Source organism: Pelodiscus sinensis, chromosome 3 (assembly GCF_052426305.1).
Source record: "Pelodiscus sinensis isolate ZL-2025 chromosome 3, ASM5242630v1, whole genome shotgun sequence".
Lineage (NCBI taxonomy): Eukaryota > Metazoa > Chordata > Testudines > Trionychidae > Pelodiscus > Pelodiscus sinensis.
In genome coordinates this window covers 27,536,342-27,560,599 of record NC_143054.1, presented here as the reverse complement: position 1 = coordinate 27,560,599, position 24,258 = coordinate 27,536,342, and the positions used below count along the sequence as shown (strand labels likewise).

The 24,258-nt window shown below is 43.4% G+C and overlaps 1 protein-coding gene across 3 annotated transcripts in view; it reads left to right on the top strand.

Moving 5' to 3' along the window:
• Positions 1–539: 539 nt before the first annotated feature.
• LPIN1 (lipin 1) overlaps positions 540–24,258 on the top strand; it is a 134,582-nt gene continuing 110,863 nt past the window's right edge. The window contains exon 1 of one of the 3 annotated variants that reach the window (XM_006138553.5): positions 540–756. In XM_006138553.5, the coding sequence (XP_006138615.2) occupies positions 676–756 (81 nt within the window). In that variant the 5' untranslated portion in view covers positions 540–675. Of the gene's footprint in view, positions 757–20,139; positions 20,347–24,258 lie in introns of those variants that run through there. The other 2 variants (XM_006138554.5, XM_075923487.2) reach the window with 2 other exon arrangements.

Genomic DNA, 24,258 nt, shown 5'->3' with positions numbered 1-24,258 from the left:
ACTCCCTAGCTGGGCATACAACTTCTTAAACCAATGGCGTTGAGTATTTCCCTTTAAATTTAGCTCTGACAAAGAAGCTTTTGTGCATCTAACTAGCATTCTACGCCACAAAAATCAAATAGATTTTGGACCTTAATGCCTGCCTATCTATCTTCACTTACACCCCGTAACCATATTTAAGGCTATGGAGTTCCAGGGTTGTGTAGGAGGACACGATTATGTTATGACATGACAGTAAGGGCCAATTTTAAAGACATATCTAATGTATTAAAATGTCTGCAGAATGCAAATTGCACAGTGTTAGTCACACTTAGAGGAGCTCAGCAGATTGCCTTCCCAGAAAAACCCCCTTTCAAAGTAAGAAAGAAAGCATTCAGCTGGAAGGTGTTTTGTGTCGGTAAAACTGCCTTCCTGCCACTGAAGCTTGTGACTTAATTGGAATACTTGAGGAGTCAGTTGAAAGGAAAGTGTGCACTAGCTTATTGGGCTCATGTTTCTTGCTCTGGCTGTGGTTCCAAGAACTTGAGCAGGTAAAATTAGCAAGCAAACATGAGCACTGGGAAATTATTTTCTCTGGATCTTTGTTGTCAACAACTATTACTTGAAGGAAGCATTTTTGCTTATGACCAAAGCTAAAGCTAGATTTAGCACTTCTGGGTAAAGAATTCCCTGGAAATGGAGGAAAATGATCCTCTCAAGATGTCGTCCGGAGACACAAGACACAGAGGAACCCCTGCAGAATCTTCTTGGTCTTGGGTAAGGCCTTATGATCTAAGTCTTACACACACAATATCTTAAAGGAGTAGAAGGCTTTTACTAACTATGGTATAAACCCCCATAGATCAGACAGAGTAGAACTAGAATCTACTCCACTTTTCTACAGCAGTGTAAATGTTTAACTGATTATTTGATTTTCATTTCTATTGTAACCTACAAATATATTTGGAATGGGGAAGGATGTGTCACTTAATCATGCTGCAGATCCACACATTGGAGACATCAGGGAAAACAATGCTATGCATTTGCAGTTCACATTGAGAACCTGCTGGCTGAATAAAACATTGCTGGCTGTTGTATACTTAGGAGCTGATCAATGCTGTAAAAGCAGTTTGAACTTTTTTGTAGAAACATAAACTCTAAATTTTCAGATTTTAAAGAAGAGTTAAATTTGTAAATCTTTAAGATTAAACATCTCCTGGCTTTTAATTTTAATATACAACACTTACGTTCTGTCAAGGTTAATTACTTAAAATCACATGCATTTACAGTCTTTTCTTAAAATACACTTATTGTCTTGGAATTTCCTTAGCATTTTTTAGCTGTCAAGGAAAAAATATCACAAATATTGCTACATGGAACTGTGTATTCCACTTTGGGATGACAACTGTGTTAATGGGCACATCTTCAACTTCTGCCTGAAGCAGATGCACTATAGTTTGTTCTAAGGAACTGCTGTTTCCTTGTGAAGTTCTTAAACCTGAAGTTCTCCTGAGAACTTTAAAGAGTGTGGATGTTTTGCCTCCACAAATTTACTGAAGTTCTTACACTCAGCAGGAGTTTGGTAACTAGTTCAACTGTAGAAATCTCTTAGGAGATTGTATTTGAGAGATTTAGAAATCCACAGTAAATAACTCCAAAATGAGGCCTTACCTCAGAACCTTTGGTCTGTCTAGGGCAAGCTATTTTTATTTTAAAATATGATATTTTATACAATTACTCTCCCAAAAGTGAAAATTCTCTCACATTTAGAAATACCTTCACAATGTTTCCTCTGATTCACAGCTGAAACCCCACCCCACACAATTTCATGTAGAGGGATTATTTTTCCCTGAGGAATGTAGAAGAGGTCATGGATAATTTTTCTTTCAGGGGAAAGGAATGGAGAAATAATCTCCTAAAAGGGAGACAAATTATGTCACTTAATGCATCATTGGAAGGAGCTCATGTAACATGTCGTTGAGCAGGGTATAGACATTTAAACAGAACCATAACTCAGTCTTATAATGGAAATCTAGTTAAGAGCTTAACATACCACCATTGTTCAGTAATAGGATAAGTAGGAAGGATGGACTGAGGATTTAAAACTTGTGAAACTAGTTCTGTTTCTTTCCCCTCTTTGATTATATTCTAGCAATTACAATAAAGATTGTTTCAGGAGGAAATTCTAAATGCTTTTTTACCTTTATGCTAATGTATTATATGGGCCCCAGATGAATCAAGGCCCTCTGCTGACAAACTGCTGACATTCAGACTCTATAGCAGTAAAACTAGAAGCCTAAGTTGCAATTCAATTATTTAGCCTGTGATTCTGGCATATCTCACTTTTTAAAAATAAAATCACAGGTAAGTCCAACAGGTGTGTTTACATGGCCATTAGCATGCCCTTGGATTTGAGTTTATAAAGCAGCAGATGATATGTGGAATTACAAAATGTCCATGGTGTAGAGAGAGGGAAAAAACTGGCATAGGTTCCGTCACTCCCATGGGAAGGTCCCTACTGATGTCTGGTGACTTCCTCCTCTCCTCCCCCCTTCCCCCCCCCCCCCCCCCCCCCGCACCAACTGCTGACAAAAAGGATTTGCTGCAGCTGTGCTACCAAAGCTGTCCCAGATCCAACCACCCAGGGAGTTGGCAGGAGTGTAGAAAAATAACAGCGCTTTTGTCTGAATCACCTCTGCGTCTGTAGCACTGCAGTAGGCATGTGTGGGGACACCCATGCTGCTGCTCTGTGGGGTTTGATAGGAGAAGGATGCAGTTTGGACACAGCTGAGAAATCTCTTGGGAGCCCTGTTCAGAAAGTCCTGTTTGTTTGTGGATCTCAGGGGAACAACAGAGCCCTAGTTGATGTGAAAACTGGCAGTAATATTGCTGGCAATAGTTCAACAAGGGGCTTTCACCAAGGATTCTCCCATCTGTCTTTGCCTGTGCTAAAGCCCACTCACCCAGAACTGTGAGGGAGCAGGAAATCTGCCAAAAGGAGAGAAATCAGGCCTACCTTCCCTTTAGCTGGGTGGCAGGATTTTAACTAGTGCCTCTAAGAGCATCTCTAGTGTGTCACTGGGAGGAGGTATGTGGGGGGGGGGGGGTAAAAGGCAGATGCTCTCTCCCAAAAGGGCTACACAGAAGGGCTTTTGCAAGAGTTAGTGCTGCTTTCTTTCACCACAAACCAAAAGGTGTGAAACTGTCTTCACTGGAATAATTTCACAAAACAGAACCAGAAACTAAAAAAGCCACCTCCTTTTTTCACTTAGGGCCCTGGCCTTCTTCTTTGTGGCTTCCCTCTGTCTCTTCTTTCAATCTTCCTGGGCTTCCTCCACTCATCTGTTGGCTGGCTCCAGCTCTTCCCTGGGATCCATGTGAATTCTTTGTGTTTGCATGGCACCCTGCCCCACACGGTTTGTGGAACTGGGATGGGGGGAAAGGGGAAGAGCTCTCTTACCAGTTCCACGGGACTCCACCTTTACGCTCTTGCTTTGTCAGTCTCCTAATCTAAAACAATGGTCACTCAGAGAAAAGGTCCCATTGGTTTTCTTTGGCTATGTTTACACTTGTGGTAGTATGTGAAGTACATACACTGCATGGCTCCCTGCATGGGTATAACTAGCAGTTTAGAGAATGAGGTGCTGCTTCAGTGAGTAAACACAGAGCTGAACCTTAGGATATGTACCGGAGACCAGGGATTATCAAGCTTTGGGAGGTGGCTTGTAAGACCCTTTGTTTACCTGCACCTCTGCAGGTACGGGCAGTTGCACCTCCTGTTGGCTGTGGATCATCATTCCTACCAATGGGACCCGTGGGAAGCAATATTCCAGTCGGCACCACTTCTAGTAGCTCTCACTGGCCGGGAATGTTGATCCACGGCTAATGTGAGCTGTGATTGCCTGGACCTGTGGAGGTGCAGGTAAACAAAGTGTCACATGAGCAGCTAGTGGCTTGCCCTTACAAGCTGCATCCTAGAGTTTGAAAACGTCTGCCCTAAACTGCTCTCTACATGCCCAAGCTCTGCCACCCAAAGCTACAGTGCTTTTTTTAGCTGTGTAGTGCTGCCTTTTCACTGCTAGGGAGGCAGTGGGGAAAGGCTCCCTGCTGCCAGAGCCTTTTCCACTGTTTCCCCTGAGACAGAGCCTTTCAGGGCCACCCTTAGGATTTATGGGGCTCTATGTAGTACTGTTAAACTTTCAGATGTCTTTCACTCCTCGTGACAGCCAGCAGGAAAAGGAGGTGATTATTTTTTAGAGATGTGATTTTTATAATCTTCAGCAGTGCATTACTGAAATAGTCTACAGGGCCTTTGTTTTAAACTAACACAATAAATTCAGAAACTGATGGGGTTGGCCAAGGTCTGCTAAATGGCTTCATTACCACTTGACTGGCTCTTTCATGGACTCTGCTAATAGGTCTGGCAGGCTTTTTTAATTTTTAAGTTAACTAGATCCTCTCCAGAGGACGCAGAGCCATTGAACAGGAATAGGAAGAGGTAAGTGGACATTAAGACCCAGTGGTGCCCCAAATTTCCAGGGGCCCTGTGCAACTGCATGTTCTATACATGGGGCAGGATGGCTTTGGAGCCTTTTAGTACCAAGTGTAGCTGCACACCACAGTGTGGTCACAACCTGTCTTTCACTGTGGCGTGTAGGTGCACATACCCTATATGCTGATACCAGGCCTCTGAGTGGGAGATAATGTAAAGAATACAGGGAAGGGGTGAGGTTGTGGGGACAAACCAAGTGAGAGGAAAACAATGTGAAATGTGAGCATAGAGATATAGAAGGCTGAGTAGAGTAAGACCTTGAAGGTGAGAATGAGAAGCTTGAACCAGATGTTGAAAGGGAAACAAATGAAGCTTGTTCACCCCATGAGTAAGAAGGTTTTAGCTATGGCCTTCTGAATAGACAGGAGAGGAGGAGGGAGAAAGCAAAGTGTTTCAGTACTTGATTTGTGAATTTCAATTTATGGTATCTTTGTATAGCCGCAATTAAAGCCAGGCCTTGAACGATACTGTGTAGGAGCAGATCCTCAGCTGCTGTAACTCAGTGTAGCTCCATTTACTTCAGAGCTAGGCTGATTTACACAAAATGGTACAATCTATTGTACTTCAGCACTATCTGCATCTGTCCTTAGGCATGAAATAGGCCTGCTTGCAACATGCACAACTATGTTACCGAGTAAATACCTTGTACTCTGCTCACACTTTCGCAGAGGATAATTCTTTGTGTTGTATCATGCTAACTCTCATGAGAGGGAATTAAGAGCTTCACAATCATGTCTTAACTGCTTAAAATCAACAAGTGGAAGGAAAGATAACTGAAGGACAAAGATCCTGTGTTTAAATGGATGTATGTAAGGAGTAAACTATGGAAAAAGAAAAGTAGACAAAAATGCATGAAAAAGGGTCAGTAACATCTAACACTCTTTCCTTCTGAAATTCCTCATGCAGTAATGCCACTGTTTATACATTGTTTACTAATCTAAAATGGCTGTCTGGATTAAACTTTCCAGTGGAAATTGAAAACTAGCCAACACATTTTAGCAAGAAACAGATAATTACTAGAAAATTCGTAGTATATGCTTCTCTATACTCTTTGGTAGGGTAGTAGACTGTATAGTCAACTTTCCAGAGATGTGCATTTGATTGACTAATAGATGTGCTGAAAGATTGTCAGTGCTTTGTTCCTGATGCTTTCACTTTAGAATCTTTCAGATGTCTTTATCTCCACCATCAACATAGAGAGATTTATTAGAAAGGTCCAAGAATTCTCTTATTGGATTTAAGTAACTGTAGCATGGCTGTTCCTAGCTTTTAGTTCTGCTTCAGTCTAGAGGTCCTCCATGAATTTCAGCCAGTCTTTGACTATATTTTACAAAAGTGAATATTATTTTGGGAGCCCAGCTTGAGATGCTGGTGTTGAGGTACAGAGCATCCATAGTTCCCAATGAAAGTGCTCAGCACCTGAGATGTTCACCAGATGGGCAACAAAAAAATAGAGGGCATTCTTGTAAATCTAGGTCTTCTCTTTTTTGTTCTCTTACCCATGGAAATAATAATTGCCTGCCCCATGGAGATGTTGTTAGGGTTAATTCATTTAATGCTGCAAAAGCATTTTGAGATCTTCAAGATGGGAACCTTCTATATGTGCAAAATAGTACCTTAATGAGGTTGCCATTGTATGACTATCTTTACGCTAACTTATAAAGCTGGTGATAAAATATGCCCCTTTCTTCATAGCTATAGGCAGCTCTGGATTTACCAAAAGCTGAGAAGACAGAATTCTGATAGAGCTTTCCCTGTTGGAATGCTAAGGACATCTGAACTGCATTTTACACACTAAAATTACTCCAATTATGTTGCTAGTGTTAACTGACAGAAGGATGTTTCCTTAATTTTCTCTGTATTTCTTAGGAGCTGAGTTTATAATACCCCACCAGGCCATCCTATGAGGTGACTGAGTCTTTAGGAATTGCCTAGTGGTAAACCACAGAGGGGCTATTGCCAGTCAGCCAGGGAAGATGCTTGGAGGCCACGTAGACTACAATAGTCTCTTTGGACGCTGGCTTTGGAGCAGAGCTGGGTTGTGGAAAGCTTGCTAGGCTTTATCAAATACAGCGTAATACAAGGAGGAGGGAAAAGGTAGAACCACCATACAGACATTGGAATTGGAATTCCTCAAACACACATCTCTCCTTTCTCTACTACAATTGTTTCATTGAAGGTTTGCTAATCCCAATTCTTTCCTTGTGGGGCTATGCAGGAGGGTAACAACAACTCATGGGCAGTGATAAACCTTGTGGCCTGCCTGGCCCCTGCCAGGGACAGACTAGACGTAAAGCTGGTCATAGGGCAGGAAGATTATTTTCATGGGCGAGTTTACTCATCTAAAACAGGTGGCTAGAGCCGTCCATAGAACAGATGCTGTTTCAATCTGGCCCCTTCTCATTCTTGGTCCCTGGGTTGACAGTTGGCACTTATGTCTCTGGTGATCACTGAAGTGCCAGTTGATCTCTGCACTCTTATGGGAGTGAGAGGCGTTGTCTTTCCTACAGATAAATTGCTTTCCAATGTGTTCATCACAAATCTGCTCTCTCCCAGCACCAGGCATACTTGCCCTGTCTCCGACTCTTTGAAAAACAAGCGTGAAGTGTAACTAAAGCAGTGAAGCACACTCAGAATTCACCTCCAGGTTCCTGTGCATCCCTCCGGAGAACTAATTCCACACATAGTTATCCTACATTTCCCTTTGAGAAAGTGGCTAGAGCTGAATGACCAACTACCATTCACGTCTTGCAAGAGATTTTTCTCCACCTAGGAGGATCTGGCAATTCAGTGAGCCCTATCAGGACCAAACGATGTGAAAGCTGGAGCTGTCATGCAAAGAGCATCACGACCATCAGTTGATAAAGTGGCAGGAAGTCTTATCACATTAGAATGTGATGAAGTCATCCCGTTCCTGTTACCTACCCGTTGGTAAAAGGCTTTCATTACCTGATGACTAATGCTTTAATAATATCTTACCTTATTCTTTGGACATTGCCATAAATGTGAATGGAACTTTATAGGCTCAGATCAGAGTCTCCTTTCACTTGCATGAGTATAAACCTCGGGTAGTTCACATGATGCCAGCAGTTACACTGGTGTAAAGTCAGTGTAAGGAAGAGGTGAATTCGATTCAGTGTATCTATCCTGAGGAGCTGACAAGCTAGGGTCAGATTTTATTATTTGATCAGTTGCATCAAAGCTGCCACTGAAGTGAACAGGTGCTGCGAGTGCTGCGTACACAGGCCAACATTATTAGAGGTGTTGATCAGTATCACCAACCCCACACATCATAAGATGTTTAAAAAAATATACGTTGGGGGTCTTAGTTTTCCTTCTGGACTGCGAGCTTTAAGGATTCACATCTTCAAGCTTTTCTCTGCAACCACAAAAGCTAAACTTATTGAAAATTGAGATTGTCACATAATCATCTGACTTCAGGAGCTGGGGCTTTAAGAAAAGCACCAAATATTTGAAATGTGCAATAAAATCATCAGAGTTGTCAGCACAGCATAGTATCACTTTATTCCCCCACTGAAATGCAGACACCCCAGAGAATAACTTAAATGCAAGAGTTAGAGCTAACATTTGCAAGCATGAGCTATAGCAAGAAAGTAGGGACATAAGAATGACCATACTAGGTCAGACCAAAGGTCCATCTACCCCAGTGTCCTGTCTGCCGACAGTGGCCAATATCAAATGCCCCAGAGGGAGGGATCACAACAAGTAATCCTCACATGATCCCTCCCCTGTCTCCCACTTCCAGAGAAACAGAGGCTAGGGACACCATTCCTAATTGTCCTGGCTAATAGCCATTGATGGACCTAACCTCCATGAATCTTTCTAGCTCTTTTTTAAAGCCTGTTAAAGTTCTAGCCTTCACCGCATCTTCTGGCAAAGAGTTCCACAGGTTGACTGTGAGCTGAGTGAAGAAAAACATCCTTTTGTTTGTTTTAAACCTGCTGCCTATTAATTTTATTTGGTGCCCCCTTATTCTTATATTGTGGGAATAAGTAAATAACTTTTCCTTATTTACTTTTTCCATATCAGTCATGACTTTATAGACCTCTATCATATCCCCCCGTAGTCTCCGCTTTTCTAAGATGAAAAGTCCGAGTCTTTTTAATCTCTCTTCATATGGGACATGTTCCAGACCCCTAATCAATTTTGTTGCCCTTTTCTGAACCTTTTCCAATGCCAATATATCTTTTTTGAGATGAGGCGACCACATCTGTACGCAGTATTCAAGATGCGAGCGTACCATGCTTTTATATAGAGGCAATAAGACATTCTGTCTTATTCTCTATTCCTTTTTTTAATGACTCCTAACATTCTATTTTCTTTTTTCACTGCTGCTGCACACTGAGTGGATGTTTTCAGAGAACTATCCACATGACTCCAAAAGCTTTCTCTTGAGTAGTTGTAGCTAAATTAGTCCCCATCATATTGTATATATAGTTGGGATTATTTTTTCCAATGTGCATGACTTTAAATTTATCAACATTAAATTTCATTTGCCATTTTGATGCCCAATCACTTAGTTTGGTGAGATCTTTTTGAAGCTCTTCATAGTCTGTTTGGGTCTTAACTACCTTAAGTAGTTCAGTTTCTGCAAATTTTGCCACCTCACTGTTTACCCCTTTCTCTAAATCATTTATAAATAAGTTGAATAGGATGGGTCCCAGGACAGACTCTTGGAGGCCCCACTAGTTACCTCTCTCCATTCTGAAAATTTACCATTTATTCCTACCCTTAGTTTCCTGTCTTTTAACCAGTTATCAATCCACGAAAGGACCTTCCCTCATATCCCATGACAATGTAATTTTACTTAAGAGCCTTTGGTGAGGGACCTTGTGAAAGGCTTTCTGGAAATCTAAGTATACAAGATCCACCGGATCCTTCTTGTCCACATATTTGTTGACCCCCTCAAAGATCTAGCAGATTAGTAAGGCATGATTTCCCTTTACAGAAACCATTTTGACTTTCCCCCAACAAATGATATTCATCCATGTTTCTGACAATTTTATTCTTTGCTATAGTTTCAACTAATTTGCCTGGTACTGACGTTAGACTTGCCAGTCTGCAACTGCCAGGATCACCTCTACAGTCCTTTTTAAATATTGGTGTCACGTTAGCTATTTTCCAATCATTAGGTAGGGAAGCTGATTTAAAGCACAGGTTACAAACCCCAGTTAATAGTTCTGCAATTTCCCATTTGAGTTCTTTCAGAACTCTTGGATGAATGCCATCCAGTCCTGGTGACTTGTTACTGTTAAATTTATCAATTTGTTCCCAAACCTCTTCTAATGACACTTCAATCTGGGACAATTCCTCAGATTTGTCACCTAAAAAGAATGGCTCAAGTTTGGGAATCTCCCCAATATCCTCAGCCGTGAAGACAGAAGCAAAGAATTCTTTTAGCTTCTCCGCTATGACTTTATCATCTTTGAGGGCTCCTTTAACATCTCGATCATCCAAGGGCTTCACTGGTTGTTTAGCCGGCTTCCTGCTTCTGATGTACTTAAAAAATATTTTACTATTACTTTTTGATTTTTTGTCTTGATGTTCTTCAAACTCCTTTTTGGCTTTTCTTATTATATTTTTATACTTAATTTGACAAAGTTTATGGCCCTTTCCTTTTTCCTTACTAGGATTTGGCTTCCACTTTTTAAAAGATATCTTTTTTATCTGTCCCTGCTTCTTTTACCCAGTTAAGCCATGGTGGCACTTTTTTGGTTCTCTTGGGCTATGTCTACACTCATGGCTTCTTGCGTAAGTATGGCCGTTCTTGTGCAAGAATCCGCAGAGTGTCTACACTGCCTGCCCACTCCTGCTCAAGGAAATTTACAGTACGGCGTGGTAAGAGAGGGCTTCTTGCGCAAGAGCTACGCTCTTTTTTAACAGGTGTAAGCCCTCTTGCGCAGAAGCTCTTGTGCAAGAGGGCAGTGTGGACGCTTGGCAGGGATTTCTTGTGCAAGAAATCCTTATGGCTAAAATGGCCATCAGAGTTTTCTTGCGCAAGAGAGCATCCACACTGCCATGGGAGCTCTTGCACAAAAGCACAGTGTGCACATGGCAGTGTGGACGTTTTCTTGCGCAAGACTTCTTGCACAAGAACGCTTGCGCAAGATGTTCTTGCGCAAGAAGCTGCAAGTGTAGACATAGCCTTATTGTGTTTTTTAATTTGGGGTATACATATAAGTTGGGCCTTTATTATGGTGTCTTAAAATTTTCTATGCAGCTTGCAGAGATTTTACTTTTGTCACTGTACCTTTTAATTTCTGTTTAACTAACTTCCTCATTTTTGTGTAGTTTCCCTTTCTGAAATTAAATGCCACAGTGTTGGGCTGCTGAGGTGTTTTTTCCACCACAGGGATGTTAAATTTTATTACATTATGGTCACTATTTTAAAGTGGTCCAGTTATATTTACCTCTTGAACCAGATCCTAAGCTCCACTTCAGACTAACTCAAGAATAGCCTCTTCCCTTGTGGGTTCCAGAACCAGCTGCTCTAAGAAGCAGTCATTTAAGATATCAAGAAATTTTATCTCTGCATCCCGTCCTGAAGTGACGTGTACCCAGTTGATATGGGGATAGTTGAACCCTCCCCCCTCACTATTATTAAGTTTTTAAATTTGATAGCCTCTCTAATCTCCCTTAGAATTTCATAGTCACTGTCACTGTGCTAATCAGGTGGTCGTTAATATATCCCTAAAGCTATATTCTTATTATTGGAGAATGGAGTTACTATCCATAGAGATTCAATGGAACTTTTTGGATCATTTAAGATTTTTACTTCATTTGATTCTACATTTTCTTTCACATATAGTGCCACTCCCCCACCGGCATGACCTGCTCTGTCCTGCCAATATGTGTTGTACCCTGGTATGACTGTGTCCCATTGATTGTCCTGATTTCACCAAGTTTCTGTGATGTCTGTTATATCAATATCCTCCTTTAAAACTAGGCACTCCAGTTCACCCATTGTACTATTTAGACTTCTAGCATTTGCATATAAGCACTTTAATAAATTGTCACTATTTATCTGTCTGCCATTTCCTGATGTGTTAGACTCTTTTTCATTTGACTGTGTCTCATTTGATCTGACCTATACTTCCATCCTCTCCTCCTGACTAGAACATAGAGCATCTCTATTAATAGAACCTCCCCTAATAGATGTCTCTGTCCGATCCATGTAATCCTCCACACTTGTCAGCTTTTCTCCCAGTCCTTAGTTTAAAAACTGCTCTATGACCTTTTTAATGTTAAGTGCCAGCAGTTTGGTTCCATTTTGATTTAGGTGGAGGCCATCCTTCTTGTATAGGCTTCCTCTATCCCAAAAGTTTCCCCAGTTCCTAATAAATCTAAACTTCTCCTCTCTACACCATCATCTCATCCACACATTGAGACGCCGAAGCTCTGCCTGCCTACCTGGCCCTGAGCATGGAATTGGAAGCATTTCAGAGAATGCTGCCATAGAGGTCCTGGATTTCAATCTCTTTCCTAGCAGCCTAAATTTGGCCTCCAGAACCTCTTTGCTACCCTTCCCTATGTCATTGGTACCTACATGTACCACGACCACCGGCTTCTCCCCAGCACTACATATAAGATTATCTAGATCAGTGTTTCTGAAAGTGTACTGCGGAAACACTTTCAGAAACACTTTAACTGGCTGCCCTGGTTTGTTTATTTACCAGCGCCGCGGCCATGGAGCCTTGTGACTCCCATTGGCTCTGTTTCGTCCTTTGCAGCCAAGGGGAGCCACAGGAAGTGGCGTGGGCTGGGCTACTGCTTCCCGCGGCTCCCCTTGTCTGCAAAGGACGAAACGGGGAGGCCAGTTAAAGTGTTTCTGAAAGTGTTTCCGCAGTACACTGTCAGAAACACTGATCTAGACGTCTCGAGAGATCCGCAACCTTCACACCAGGCAGGCAAGTCATCATATAATTTTCTCGGTCATCACAAACCCAGCTATCTATGTTTCTAATTATCTAATCCCCCATTACTAACATCTGCCTTTTCCTAATGAGTGGCGTTCCCTCCCACGGAGATGTATCCTCAGTGTGAGAGGATACTATAACATCCTCTGGAAGGAGGGTCCCACCTATGGGATCATTTCCCTCTGCTCCAGTTGATTGGTCTCCTTCCCTGAGCCTTTCATCCTCCTTAACAGCACAGGGGTGTCTGACTGGAGGTGGGACAGCTCTACAGTCCTGGAAAGCCTCATCAACATACTTCTCTGCCTCCCTTAGCTCTTCCAGTTCAGCCACCCTGGCCTCCAAAGCCCATATATGGTCTCTGAGGGCCAGGAGCTACTTGTACCGAATGCACACATACGCCACCTGCCCACGGGGCAGGTAATATACATGCTACACTGAGTACAATAAACAGGATAGCCTCTCTCTGCTGCTGGGCTTCTGCCTGCATTCTCTCCTACAGCTACTTAGGTTATTGATAGGGGTTTTGTTTAAATCAGGAAGTTTTGTTTTTAGTTTAGTTTAAAAGTTTTAAAGAATGGCAAGTGTACCTCACCCCCTTCCCGCTGCCTCTCGAAACTCCCTGTTTGCTGCCCCTGTTTGCAAAGTTCCCTGGTTGCTTAATCATGGGCTTTATAAAGCCCTGGCCTTCCAGATAGCCCCACCCCCTGGGTAAGGCTCGACCAGAGTCTAGATTTCAAATCCTCATTAAGAAGCTCACAGCTTCCAACTGCCGGCCACAGCACATGGCCCTTCAAACAAACAGCTCAGCACTTGAATCTCCAAACAAACAGACAGACACAAGCTCAACACACAGTTTCTTTCAGGCAACTAGCAAGTAACCCCCAAACACAAATATACACTGCAGACAGCTCCTTATCTCGAGGGTCCTGTATTGGCTCCTCCTTCACCTGGAGAACTCTCTCTCAAAACTCCCTGTTAGCTCCCCCTGCTCGCAAAACTCCCTGGTCATAAGTGGCATATGCCACAAGTTTTGCAAGATGACTGCATTGTATTTCCTCAGGCTGTATTCCAATCTAGGCTGAAATAGTTCAGAATAGCTAAACCGCATCTAAATATTCATGGAGATATATATATATATTGGTTAAATGTGTAGTAAATGGCCACAGAACTTGCAGGAAGTAGAAGGCAGATTTGTAGTTACAAAAGGTTCAATCTCTGGAGGTTCCTAGGAACCTAAATCTGATTTTTAAGCATCACTGTGATCCCCAAAATCCTGACTAACTCTGTAGGCCCCACTCAGCCCCTGTATTTTTGCCTCTGAGCACATGTCCAGCAACCCCAATGTAGATGCCTGGACACCTATTTCCTGCCTAGGCCCCAGAGCGATCCACAAACCAGGGAAATAGGCATGCAGTGGCCTAAATCGCATGAGGGGCTTGACTCACTAGGCAGTTGAGCCCCTCAGGAGAACTCACACTAAACACTAGGGCTGTGTCTACATTGGCACCCTTTTCAGGAAAAGGGATTCTAATGAGACAAGTCAGAATTGCAAATGCCGCGGGGGATTTAAATATCCCCCGTGGCATTTGCATGAACATGGCTGTCGCTTTTTTCCGGCTCGGGGCTTTGCTGGAGAAAAGCGCCAGTCTAGACGGGATCTTTCAGAAAATAAAGCCTTTTCCGGAAGATCTCTTATTCCTCTTAAAATCAGGAATAAGGGATCTTCCGGAAAAGGCTTTATTTTCCGAAAGATCCCGTCTAGACTGGCGCTTTTCTCCGGCAAAGCCCCGAGCCGGAAAAAAGCGGCAGCCATGTTCATGCAAATGCCGTGGGGGATATTTAAATCCCCCATGGCATTTGCAATTCCGACTGGTCTCATTGGCATTCTTTTCCAGAAAAGGGATGCTAATGTAGACACAGGCTAGGTGGGGATGAAGGGAGTTAGTGGTTAGGACCCTCATCCAAGCTGTGGGAGACGCTGGTTAATTTCCTCCCTTCTGAGGGAACAGGGATCTGCCATCTCTCAGCCAAGCCCAGGTCTTATGCATCCCTCTCTATGAGAGGGGAGAAGCTTAGGATACACCCCTCTGGTCAGCATTTCCCATGGGCTGATTAGGTGGCTCCCCCTGGCATACTGTCTTTGTGGTCACAATTGGAGGTATCTATCTCTCCCCATTCATTCTGTAGGAGCCTAAGCGTCACACTCAGGCTCTGCAGATCTCAGTGGTGTCCCTGCAGTTTTCTAGGGCCTAAAAGTTAGGTCCTGGGACAAAATGCTCAAGAAAAGCACCCTTTCTGTCAATAGCACAGGCTGTGTTCCTGTGCACCAGCATTTGTATGCACTTGGCACCAGAAGCCAAAAATCTGAACTACAGATATGAAATCACCCATACCACCAACAAAAATCTTGTATTCATAATTGGGATGGAAATTATCACATGACTGATGCTAGACTGATGGGAGTAGAGACTAAAATCTTCTATCCACAGGATGGCTGGAATGTGGGCAATGACCGTATAAGGTTCCGAGGTTAGTTAATCTCTACACCCAGGCAAGAACTAGCCTCGTGTCTGTTTTATTCCAGATTTCTATAATATACCTATTGCCATTGCATCTGAACACTTGTTGAAATTGCCCACAAGGGTTTTGGGCTGTGTCTACATGGGGAAGCTATTGAGACTTGTGCTAGGGTGTGAATGTAAGGCTATTCTGGATATTCTTATTCTGCACTAACAGTGTCCACACATGGAGCCAGTTTGAAATAGCTATGCAGCTAATAGCTATTTTGGACTACTTCCCTTTGTAAACAATCCCTTCATGCCAGTTGGTGGCATCTTCTGTGACGAGGGCACCTGTCCTTTGCAGGTTACCACATCTCTCTCACTCCAATAGACAGCCAGTACACTATAACCAGATTACTGATCTGCTTTGTTTTTTAACCTGTGACCTAAATAAGTTCCTTGTCCATGACGGCCTCATTTTTTCTAAGTATGAAGATAAATCAACTTTGTTTACATAAACAAAACATACTTATCTGCTCATTCTCCCTGATGCTACAGTAAGATGGCCTTGCTGAGTTTCACCCACCAGAGGTGAACCAGTAAAATTTATAGACAAATTTTACTTGTTAGGAGCCAAACTTTCATTTTCAAAAGTGCCTAAAGCACTTAAGCTACTATGTTACATAGGCACTTTTGTAAATGTTACCCAAGGTGTCTGCCCTACTCTAAATAAATGAACAAATAGGAAATGGAAAGCAATTAAACAGTGCCTGAACCTGTACTGTACAGACTTTATGGTTTGTGTTTTTTTACTTTATGTCTCTCACCATAACTTCAAAGAGAGAGAGAGAGAGAGAAAGAGAGAGAGAGTTTTATTGGTATGGTGGAAGAAATAACTTTTAAGGAAAAATTGCAACAGGGTAGGTGTGGAGACCTGCTAGACTAGATGGTGCCAGGTACAGGGGGCTAAGTGAAACTGAAGAAAAGAGGGTGTGAGGGAGAAGGAAATTAGATAATTAATCATATGGCTTGTGGAGAACAAAAGGGTTGAGAAAGATGTAGAAAGAGATGAGAGCATAGAGAGGGTCAGGATCTGGGTTATGCAGAGCTTTGGCTGAGGGCAAGGACAAGGAAATTTTAGGCATGGGCTCGTAAGTTTTTCTCACAATCTTGAAAGGCTACAGTAAGAATATTCTGTTCATATACTGAAGTGCAGGATGTGTATATAGTTTAAGGACTTTCACTCCTGGCTTTTGCCCTCTACCTTTTGGTATGTTTAAAACAAGAGATAGAACCAATTAGCCCGTGACCGCCTAGATCAGGAGTGGGCAATATTTTTTGGTGGGGAGCCACTCCAAGATTTTGGTAAGTGGTCAAGGGCTGCACTTTTCTGTGGAAGGGGTGGAGGCTGGATACAGAAGGGTTCACAGGTAAGGAGCTGGGATGCAGGAGATGGTGTGGGGTCTGAGAGGATGTTTGAGTGAAGGAAGGGATTGTGACCTGGGGCAAGGGAATGGGGTGCAGAGTCTGGGAGCATGCTTGGGTGCAGGAGAGGATTCTAGCCTGGAGGAAGGAGTACAGAGTCTGGGAGGGAGTTGTGACCTGGGCAGGGGTGGGCAGAGGGTTTGGATGGTGACCTGGGTGAAGGGAGTTGGGGTGCGGGAGGTACAGGGGTACCAGAGGCAGGATATGGCTAGGAGGTGCTTACCTAAGGCCTACTGCAGCCTCAGACCACTTGAAAATACAGGCTGTTCCCGCCATGTGGCTCTCAAGTCTGGGTGGGGGAAGAGGCTTACGCTGCCCCTGTCTCCCAGGTCAATCTCTCAGTTCTGATCGGCTGGCTGTTTCTAGCCAATAGGAGCTGAGAGATTGGCTGGGGTCAGTTTTTATTGGCTAATTATTTCTGGGCAATAGGAGCTAAGGATTGGGCTGGGGGCGGGAAGATCACACAAAGCTTCCCTCTTCCCTGCAGAACAGAGAAACATAGGAACTGCACTTTAAACCGCAGCAGCTGTTGGCGAGTTGGATCCGGCCCCCCAGACTGTATTTTGCCCATCCCTGTCCTAGATACAATTTACTAAATGAGAAGGAGAGAATGACATAAAAGCAGCCAGTTATAATTCTTTTTCCTTATCCCATTTTACTACTTTATTTGTTTCATGTGCAGATAGTGAACTGACATCTAGTCAGTGATTTGTGAAGTGCGTAGGGATGCGTACTGGGAAGCCACATAAAGGTCTTGAATCTTCTGGGCTGAGGGAGAGGAAACTCTATAAAATATATAGCAAATGAAGACACCAGCTGTAGGAAAATGAATTGCTTGGCTGAGAAGTAATCAAACACTTGAACAGGAAAATAGATAGCGGAGAGGTGATGGAAATGTACAAGGTTTCTTCTAACAAATAAATCACTGTAATTCTGCAAGCATCTTGCAGATAAAGAAAGTGTTTTACAAGGCACTGAATGTCATGAGTTCTTTCAGGGACACACACACATCCTGGTCAGTTTCTGAAACAGGGTGTGTACAGTTGCTACATTTGAGAGTTCTGCTCAAAATGAAATGTTAAAGGCCTAGATACATAAAAGGTATTTTGATAGCAACAACCAGTCTCAGAAATGAATTACCTACAACAGTGGTCTCCAACCTTTTTAAGCATGAGATCACTTTTTGAATTTAAGTGCAATCGAAGATGTACCTCAAACCCAAATACTCATGTCCCACCCCCTTTGTGCCCCTTCTCTGAGGTCCCGTCCCTGCTTACTCCATCCTCCTTCACTTTCACCATGCTGGGGCTGATGGTTGGGGTGCAGACTCTGATCTTGGATTAAGGGATCTGGAATAAGGGAGAGGCTCTGAGCCGAGCTTGGGGCAGGCAGTTAGGATGCAGGAGGGATTCTAGGTGCAGGCTCTGGGAGGGTGTTGGGATGCAGGGGTGCGTGGGGCTGGGGCAGGAGCTTGCGGTGCAGGAGGGGGTTCATGACTGGGGCAGGGTTTCAGGATGTGGCTGCCGGCTGGGCCCTGCTGACCTCAGGTGGCTCCTGGGTGGTGGTGCAGTGGGGCTAAGGTAGGCTTCCCACTGCCCTGGCCCTGCATCGCTCCCAAAAGCAGCCAGCAAACCCCCTCCATCCCAAGCCCTGTTGAGTCCCCTCTCTGCTCTGTGGAGATGGGATACAGAGTGGGAGGGGGGGCAACCTGACATTGGCTCTCTCCTCTCCCTCCCCTACCCAGAAAGCAGGAGGCTCCTGAAGGGTCAGCTCCAAGGCAGAGGGCGGGAGCTGCACAGCAGTGCGGGGAGAGGCAGCTGAAGTGCTGGCACTTGATGGCTTCTTGGCCAAACCAGTCAGGATCACCTCTCAGAGGCTCCAAGATCTATCAGTAGATCCCGGTCTACTGGTTGGTGACCACTGACCTACAACTTTCGTGAAGATTGACAGTACAAAATTTGTGGGGGCAGGTGTGAAGGAAATATACTTAGAGCCGTTTCTCCTGGATTTAATGCAACCAGTGTGCATATTTTTGGAAACTGAAGCTTGTCAATTCCATTTCCTAGGCAATACCTATTGAGCTAAAGGAGAACTTTTCCCATGGTCACTGAGTGTCAGGTTATTATAGTCTCTGGGGCTGGGCACTGGAGGTAAATTTCATCATTAGCAATAAATGAGTGCATCACAAATGCTTGTGACAAGCACATTCTCATGCCTCTGTGAGAAAGGCAAGGAAGTATTTTATAAGATGCATTTATTTAGATATTTACATAGACACTTGTTATCGGGGAAGCTTTGAAGCCTGATGTTTTAATCAGTGTAGAATACCAACATTTTTCACTGGACTTTAGTGTCTTTTCCACTTTGCAATAAATGCAATGATATTTACTGATGGGCACTGGATTTGGCTTTTACAGAAATACACATAGATCTGTCCTCTGCTTCTAATGTCTTATACTCCACGTGAAAGACACCTAGAAAATGAAAAGAAGAGGCAGGGGATGGAGGGATGAAGGGCAGGACTGGACATGCTCCTCCTGAGAAGCACATCTGGTACCACTGTCAATTTTTTCCTGGGTACTTTTCTCCCACATTTTCTCCCACAGTGACACTTCCTTTTTTATCTGGATTGTAATGTTATTTCTTGGAGACACACAATGAACTTGTCACTGAGCTGGGACAGCAACAGTGACTTGTAGCACCACTAATAATTTAATATTACTTCATGTAGTTATTGGTTTATTTTGTAAAACTCTATTCAAGAATTAATCTAATCCCAATCCAGTAAGCAGTAATTGTCAGAAGGAAAGAGAATTTGCTGTAAATATATCTGTTTATTCCTCTGATTTATGAAAGCACTGTAAAATATAAACCAAGCAGAGATTTCAGATTATTTTCTTCCCTTCTATTTTAGAATCAGATGTAGGGCTGGCAAGGACCTAGATAGTCATCTGGGCTAGTCCTGCTTCACTGCAGGACTAAGTATTATCTACACCATCCCCGAGAGATATTTTGTTTTCTCTTTGTTTCCCATTCCTCTCTAACAAATTGTTGGGCTGATCTCAGATTCCCAACACAAACCATCAAATCAATATGAGTTGTGTGTGTAAAGAAACAGGAGCTAGTTGCTAAATAGCCTCACTGCCAATACCTCAACTCAGTATGATTACTGGCAAAATGCCACTCATATTATCTCGCTATTAAAGATTTTGGCTGGCATAAACATTTCATATGTAACCCCCAAGGAGATTGCTTGGATTCCCGGGGCCTTGTCTGTTGGCAACTCAGGGAGAGGCACTCTGAGTTTGCCTTGGCTCCCCCTCCCTACCAGGGCCAGAGTCTGCCAGGCAACCCATGGGGAGTGAGATGCCCCTCCCAGGGGGAAGGAGAGACCATTGTTGAGGGGAGTCTGGAGCCAGCCCAGGGAAAGGGGAGGACTGGCTGTGTGGGAGCTAGTAAGCCCCAGGCCTGCATGCAAGGTTCCCCCTGAGAACTAGCCTCTAGGAACCTGAAGGCAGGGATCCCTCAGCCTGGTTTATGTCTCCACTGTTGATTCCCAGTTGTGGAGTTTGCTGGGAGGCTTCCCCAGCCAGGCGGAGTTGGCTCTCCAGCTCCCTGGGTGAGAGAGTCAACACATGGTCAGCTCGGCTCTAGCAGCAAGTTCAGGGCTGCTGCCTGCTGTGTGGGTCTGAATGCTGGGCTGGGAGGCTGTAGTTTTGAATTTTGGTGCAGTTGTGTGGTCTGCATCTTGAGCCCTGCACCCCTTTGCGGTGAGGGGAAATTCTGGGACCGAAGCAGCCTGGTTCCTGCTTGAAGAGGACCCCGTGAGAAGAGAGCAGCCCCTCTGCAGAGACTGAGTCATCTCTCAACCTGAGGCTCATTCATGGAGTGTGTGAGTGCACCAATTTTTAGTTAGTAAGTCAGGGAATTTGTTTGGGGATTTTATTACCTGCAGCATATTAAACTGTGGAGGGATTTACTGCCTTCTCCCACTTGTGAGTCCTTTGGGCTGTACTGGACCTAGTCAGCTCCACTGCTAAACCATTGCAGAGAAGGATTGTGTGGTCAACAGTCATCAAGGGCCCCAACAAAGTACGCGTACCAACAGGACACTAACCTCACAGTTGCTGGGCACCGGTGACCCTAAAAATAGTGTTTTACCCTGTTCTGTTATAATTGTCTCCTGTTTAATATAATTATGTTTATTATAGTGTATGCGTTTGTGTTATTTTCTGGGAGTATCCAACTATCTGGCAAATATGTGGGGATTATCCTGGGCTAGAATTTTCCTCCCAAGCTGCCCTGGCAACCCTGCTAGGAAGGAGTGAGGGGGGTGGAGGCACCGCCAAGTACATCAATCAGAAAGAATAAAATTGAGTGGGTGGCGGGATCCAGAAGAACCCAGACCTATCCATCCAAACCTGAAAGGAGATTGGCTTTAAAAGAAGGTAACCAGGTGGGGAGGGGGCGCTACACATATAAGATGGTATAGTTAAAATTATCTGTGATCTGAATGATTTGAGCCCAGTGCTTCATGCGCTTAAACCTCTCTATTCTAGTTCAGCATATGAGGTTCTGTACATCTGGGTCTCCGAGTGCAACTTTGCTACCTGACTTAAAGAGTGCCTGTAAAGGTAGTCATCTGCTCATTAATTACAAACCATTTTTCTATTATTTCTCCAAAAGCAATGCTAAGTTTGTAGAGTCACAGCTGTGATTTATTGATTTAGGAACTGAGCGTTTTTTGCTCAGCACATACTGTGACCGAGGGACCTGTTATGTGCACTAGTCTAAGCAAAGAAGCTAGGATGCCTCACAGGATATGTGCACTGCTTTCTAAGAAGTGTAACTGCAGCATGCATGGATGCATATGAATGAGCTTTAATCTAGCTAGTTCTTATACTGATAGTAGTGAGGCTGCGGCAGCATTGACTTACGTGACACTAGACTCCTGGGTCCCAAGAGATTTACACAGTCCCTGCTGCTGGCTTCACTATAGCCAGCTCAGGTCTATGTATGCTGCAAGCATCTCCATTCCTGCATTGCAGTGTAGATACAGTATTGTTTATTCATGAAGAATAAACAAAAATCAAAGGAGAGAACAAGCCAAATGATAGAGACTGGTCCAGCAGAACTTAACTCATGTGAGTAATTGCCACAAAATCAGTCAGACTCATCATGTGAATAATGACTATTTTTAGGGGTATGATTTTTGCAGGATTTGACCTTTTTTTTTGTCTATACTGTATTATTGTTTTACTCTTTCTTGTCTCTTCCTCATTGGCAACATCAACCTGGCATGTAAAGCCTTTGAGTTAAATGGTAGATGTGCATATAATATTTGATGCACAAACTAAGCATGAGATTTTAATATTTTGTTTTCAGTAATGATCCAATTTAATGACTCATAGACTCATAGACTTTAAGGTCAGAAGGGACCATTATGATCATCTAGTCTGACTCTCTGCACAGTGCAGGCCACAGAATCTCACCCACCCCTCCCAGAATAATCCTCTCACTTATATCTCAGATATTGAAGCCTTCAAATACTTTGAAGACCCCAAGATGCAGAGAATCCTCTAGCTGTGAAAACCAGATAGAATTTTTATAAGAATTCATTTTCACTGTAAACAAGCAGCTTTCAAACTGTGGTCCATTTTCCCCTTCCCTTCTTTCAAAGAGGTCTACACTTCTATTTGAGATTGTCCACAAATGAAAAAAGTTGAAAACAACTGATCTAAACTGGTTCTATGGTAGAATTTAAAATAGGTTTTATTTTTTACATTTTCAAAATGGCTTTCAGGCAAAAATAAATGTAGGTTGCAAATCTCTGAAATCTGGAATGTTTTATATAAAACGATTCACAAAAAAATCACAAAATGGCTTGGAAATCAAGAATATTGTTAGATAAAATTCCATATACATTGTTACAACTTTTTAAAATACTCTTTTGATAAACCAAGTCTCTAAAGCTTGAGAGAGCTGAAACAAAGGCGACCTCCAGTGGTTACATGTGTTATTTCTGGCTGGTGTCAGTTCCTCTTTTTGTCTGTTAATAGAATGGTTTTAACCCTTATTAATTTGCAGGCCCCCTATGAAATTTTGAATGAAGGAGGTGCAGACTCCATTGGAAACTTTAAACACAATCTGTGGACCCTCCCAGGGGTCAGCGGATCACAGAATAGAATCCCACTTATGTTTTGGTTATATGAGTGTTTTCTTTCCTAGTAAAAACACCTTAAGTACTAAACAGTCTTGAAAAGTGTAAATATCAGTGTTTGAATATAACAGATGTAGAGCTTCCACACTTGAGCTTTGACCCTCCTAAATGACTTATGGGGCCAGACCCTTGACCTGACACAGACCCACACTGAAATCAGTGAAGCTCTGCACAGATGCTAGAGACCCCACACACTGCTCTCTTGGCAGGATTGGGGCCTAGTCGGCTAACTCTTTATAGTAAAAACTAGGTAAGTAGCAAGTTGCAAGCTGCTACAGTTTGTGAAATATCCTATTAAGTAGTAATTTCTAAGAAATTATGCTTCTAATGGTGAATTCACACACACAAACTCAAACTGCAATAGTGAAAATTTTGTCAAAACAATAATAAAACTATGCAATGAATGAATTACCACTTCTCCTGCCTCCTCCTATATATTTAATTGATTAATACCTTATTTATTACTAATCATGGGGAAATTCTCTGCCAGAACCTATAATCACTTAGGATCAGATTTTTAAAGGTCTGTAGACAACTAAATATGTAGGTAGGTACCCAATGGGATTTTCAAATAATCTAAGCAGGTGGATCAACTAAACTATTCATTTCAATTGGCATTAGCTGCCTAAATACCTTTGTGAAACCCACCGACGGGTCTTCAAAAGTCTGTCCCTTAGGGTATGTCTACACAGCAAAGTTATTTCGAAATAACATCCCTTATTTCAAAATAACTTTCCTAGTGTCTACACAGCCAAACCGCTATTTCGAAATTAATTCGAAATAGCAGAGCGCTAATTTTGAATTTGGTAAACCTCATTTTACGAGGAATAATGCTAAATTTGAAATAGCTATTTCGAAATAAGTGCTGTGTAGACACTTATTCTGAAATAGGGGGCCTCCAGCCTTTCCAGGGTGCCCTGGTAGCCACTGCAGCCTCAACCAAGAACACTCCTCTCCCTCCCCGGAGCCCTTAAAGGCATTGACTCTGGCCACAGCGCATGTGCCAGCTTCAAGACTGCCAGCCCAGAGCCAGCAGTCACTGCCACTGACCCAGTGGCCCCAAAACATAAGCCAGCAAGCCACTGGCAGCCAACACTCTACTGCTCCCCAGGAGCAGTCTGCTAGCTCCCAGGAGCCTGCTGGGGCCCGGAGAAGGCAGGCGCCTTCCTGGTCCAGGGTGGAGATCATGAACCTTATTCAGGTTTGGGGGGGATGCCCCCAATGTCCATGATCTCCGCACAAGATGGAGGAATGTGGCCGTCTATGGCAGGATAGCTGCCAGCCTGGCCACCAAAGGTCACATGCGAACTCAGGAGCAGGTTCGCATGAAAATCAAATTGGTCTGGCGAGACCTCCAACCCTGAGCCCTGAGCTTCCTCTTGCTTCCCCCTTCCAGCTCCCTCCTCCCAGGTTTCACCCTCTCTTCTCCCCTCTCCCGCCTCCTTTCCCCAGTCTCACCAGAGTTTCATTTCCTCCCCCCAGTTTTGTTAAATAAAGAGAGTTTGTGTTCATGAAAATACGTGTATTGTATTTTACATAAGGAAGGGGGGTTAGGGAGGGGTAAGCGGAAGGACGTGAGGGAGG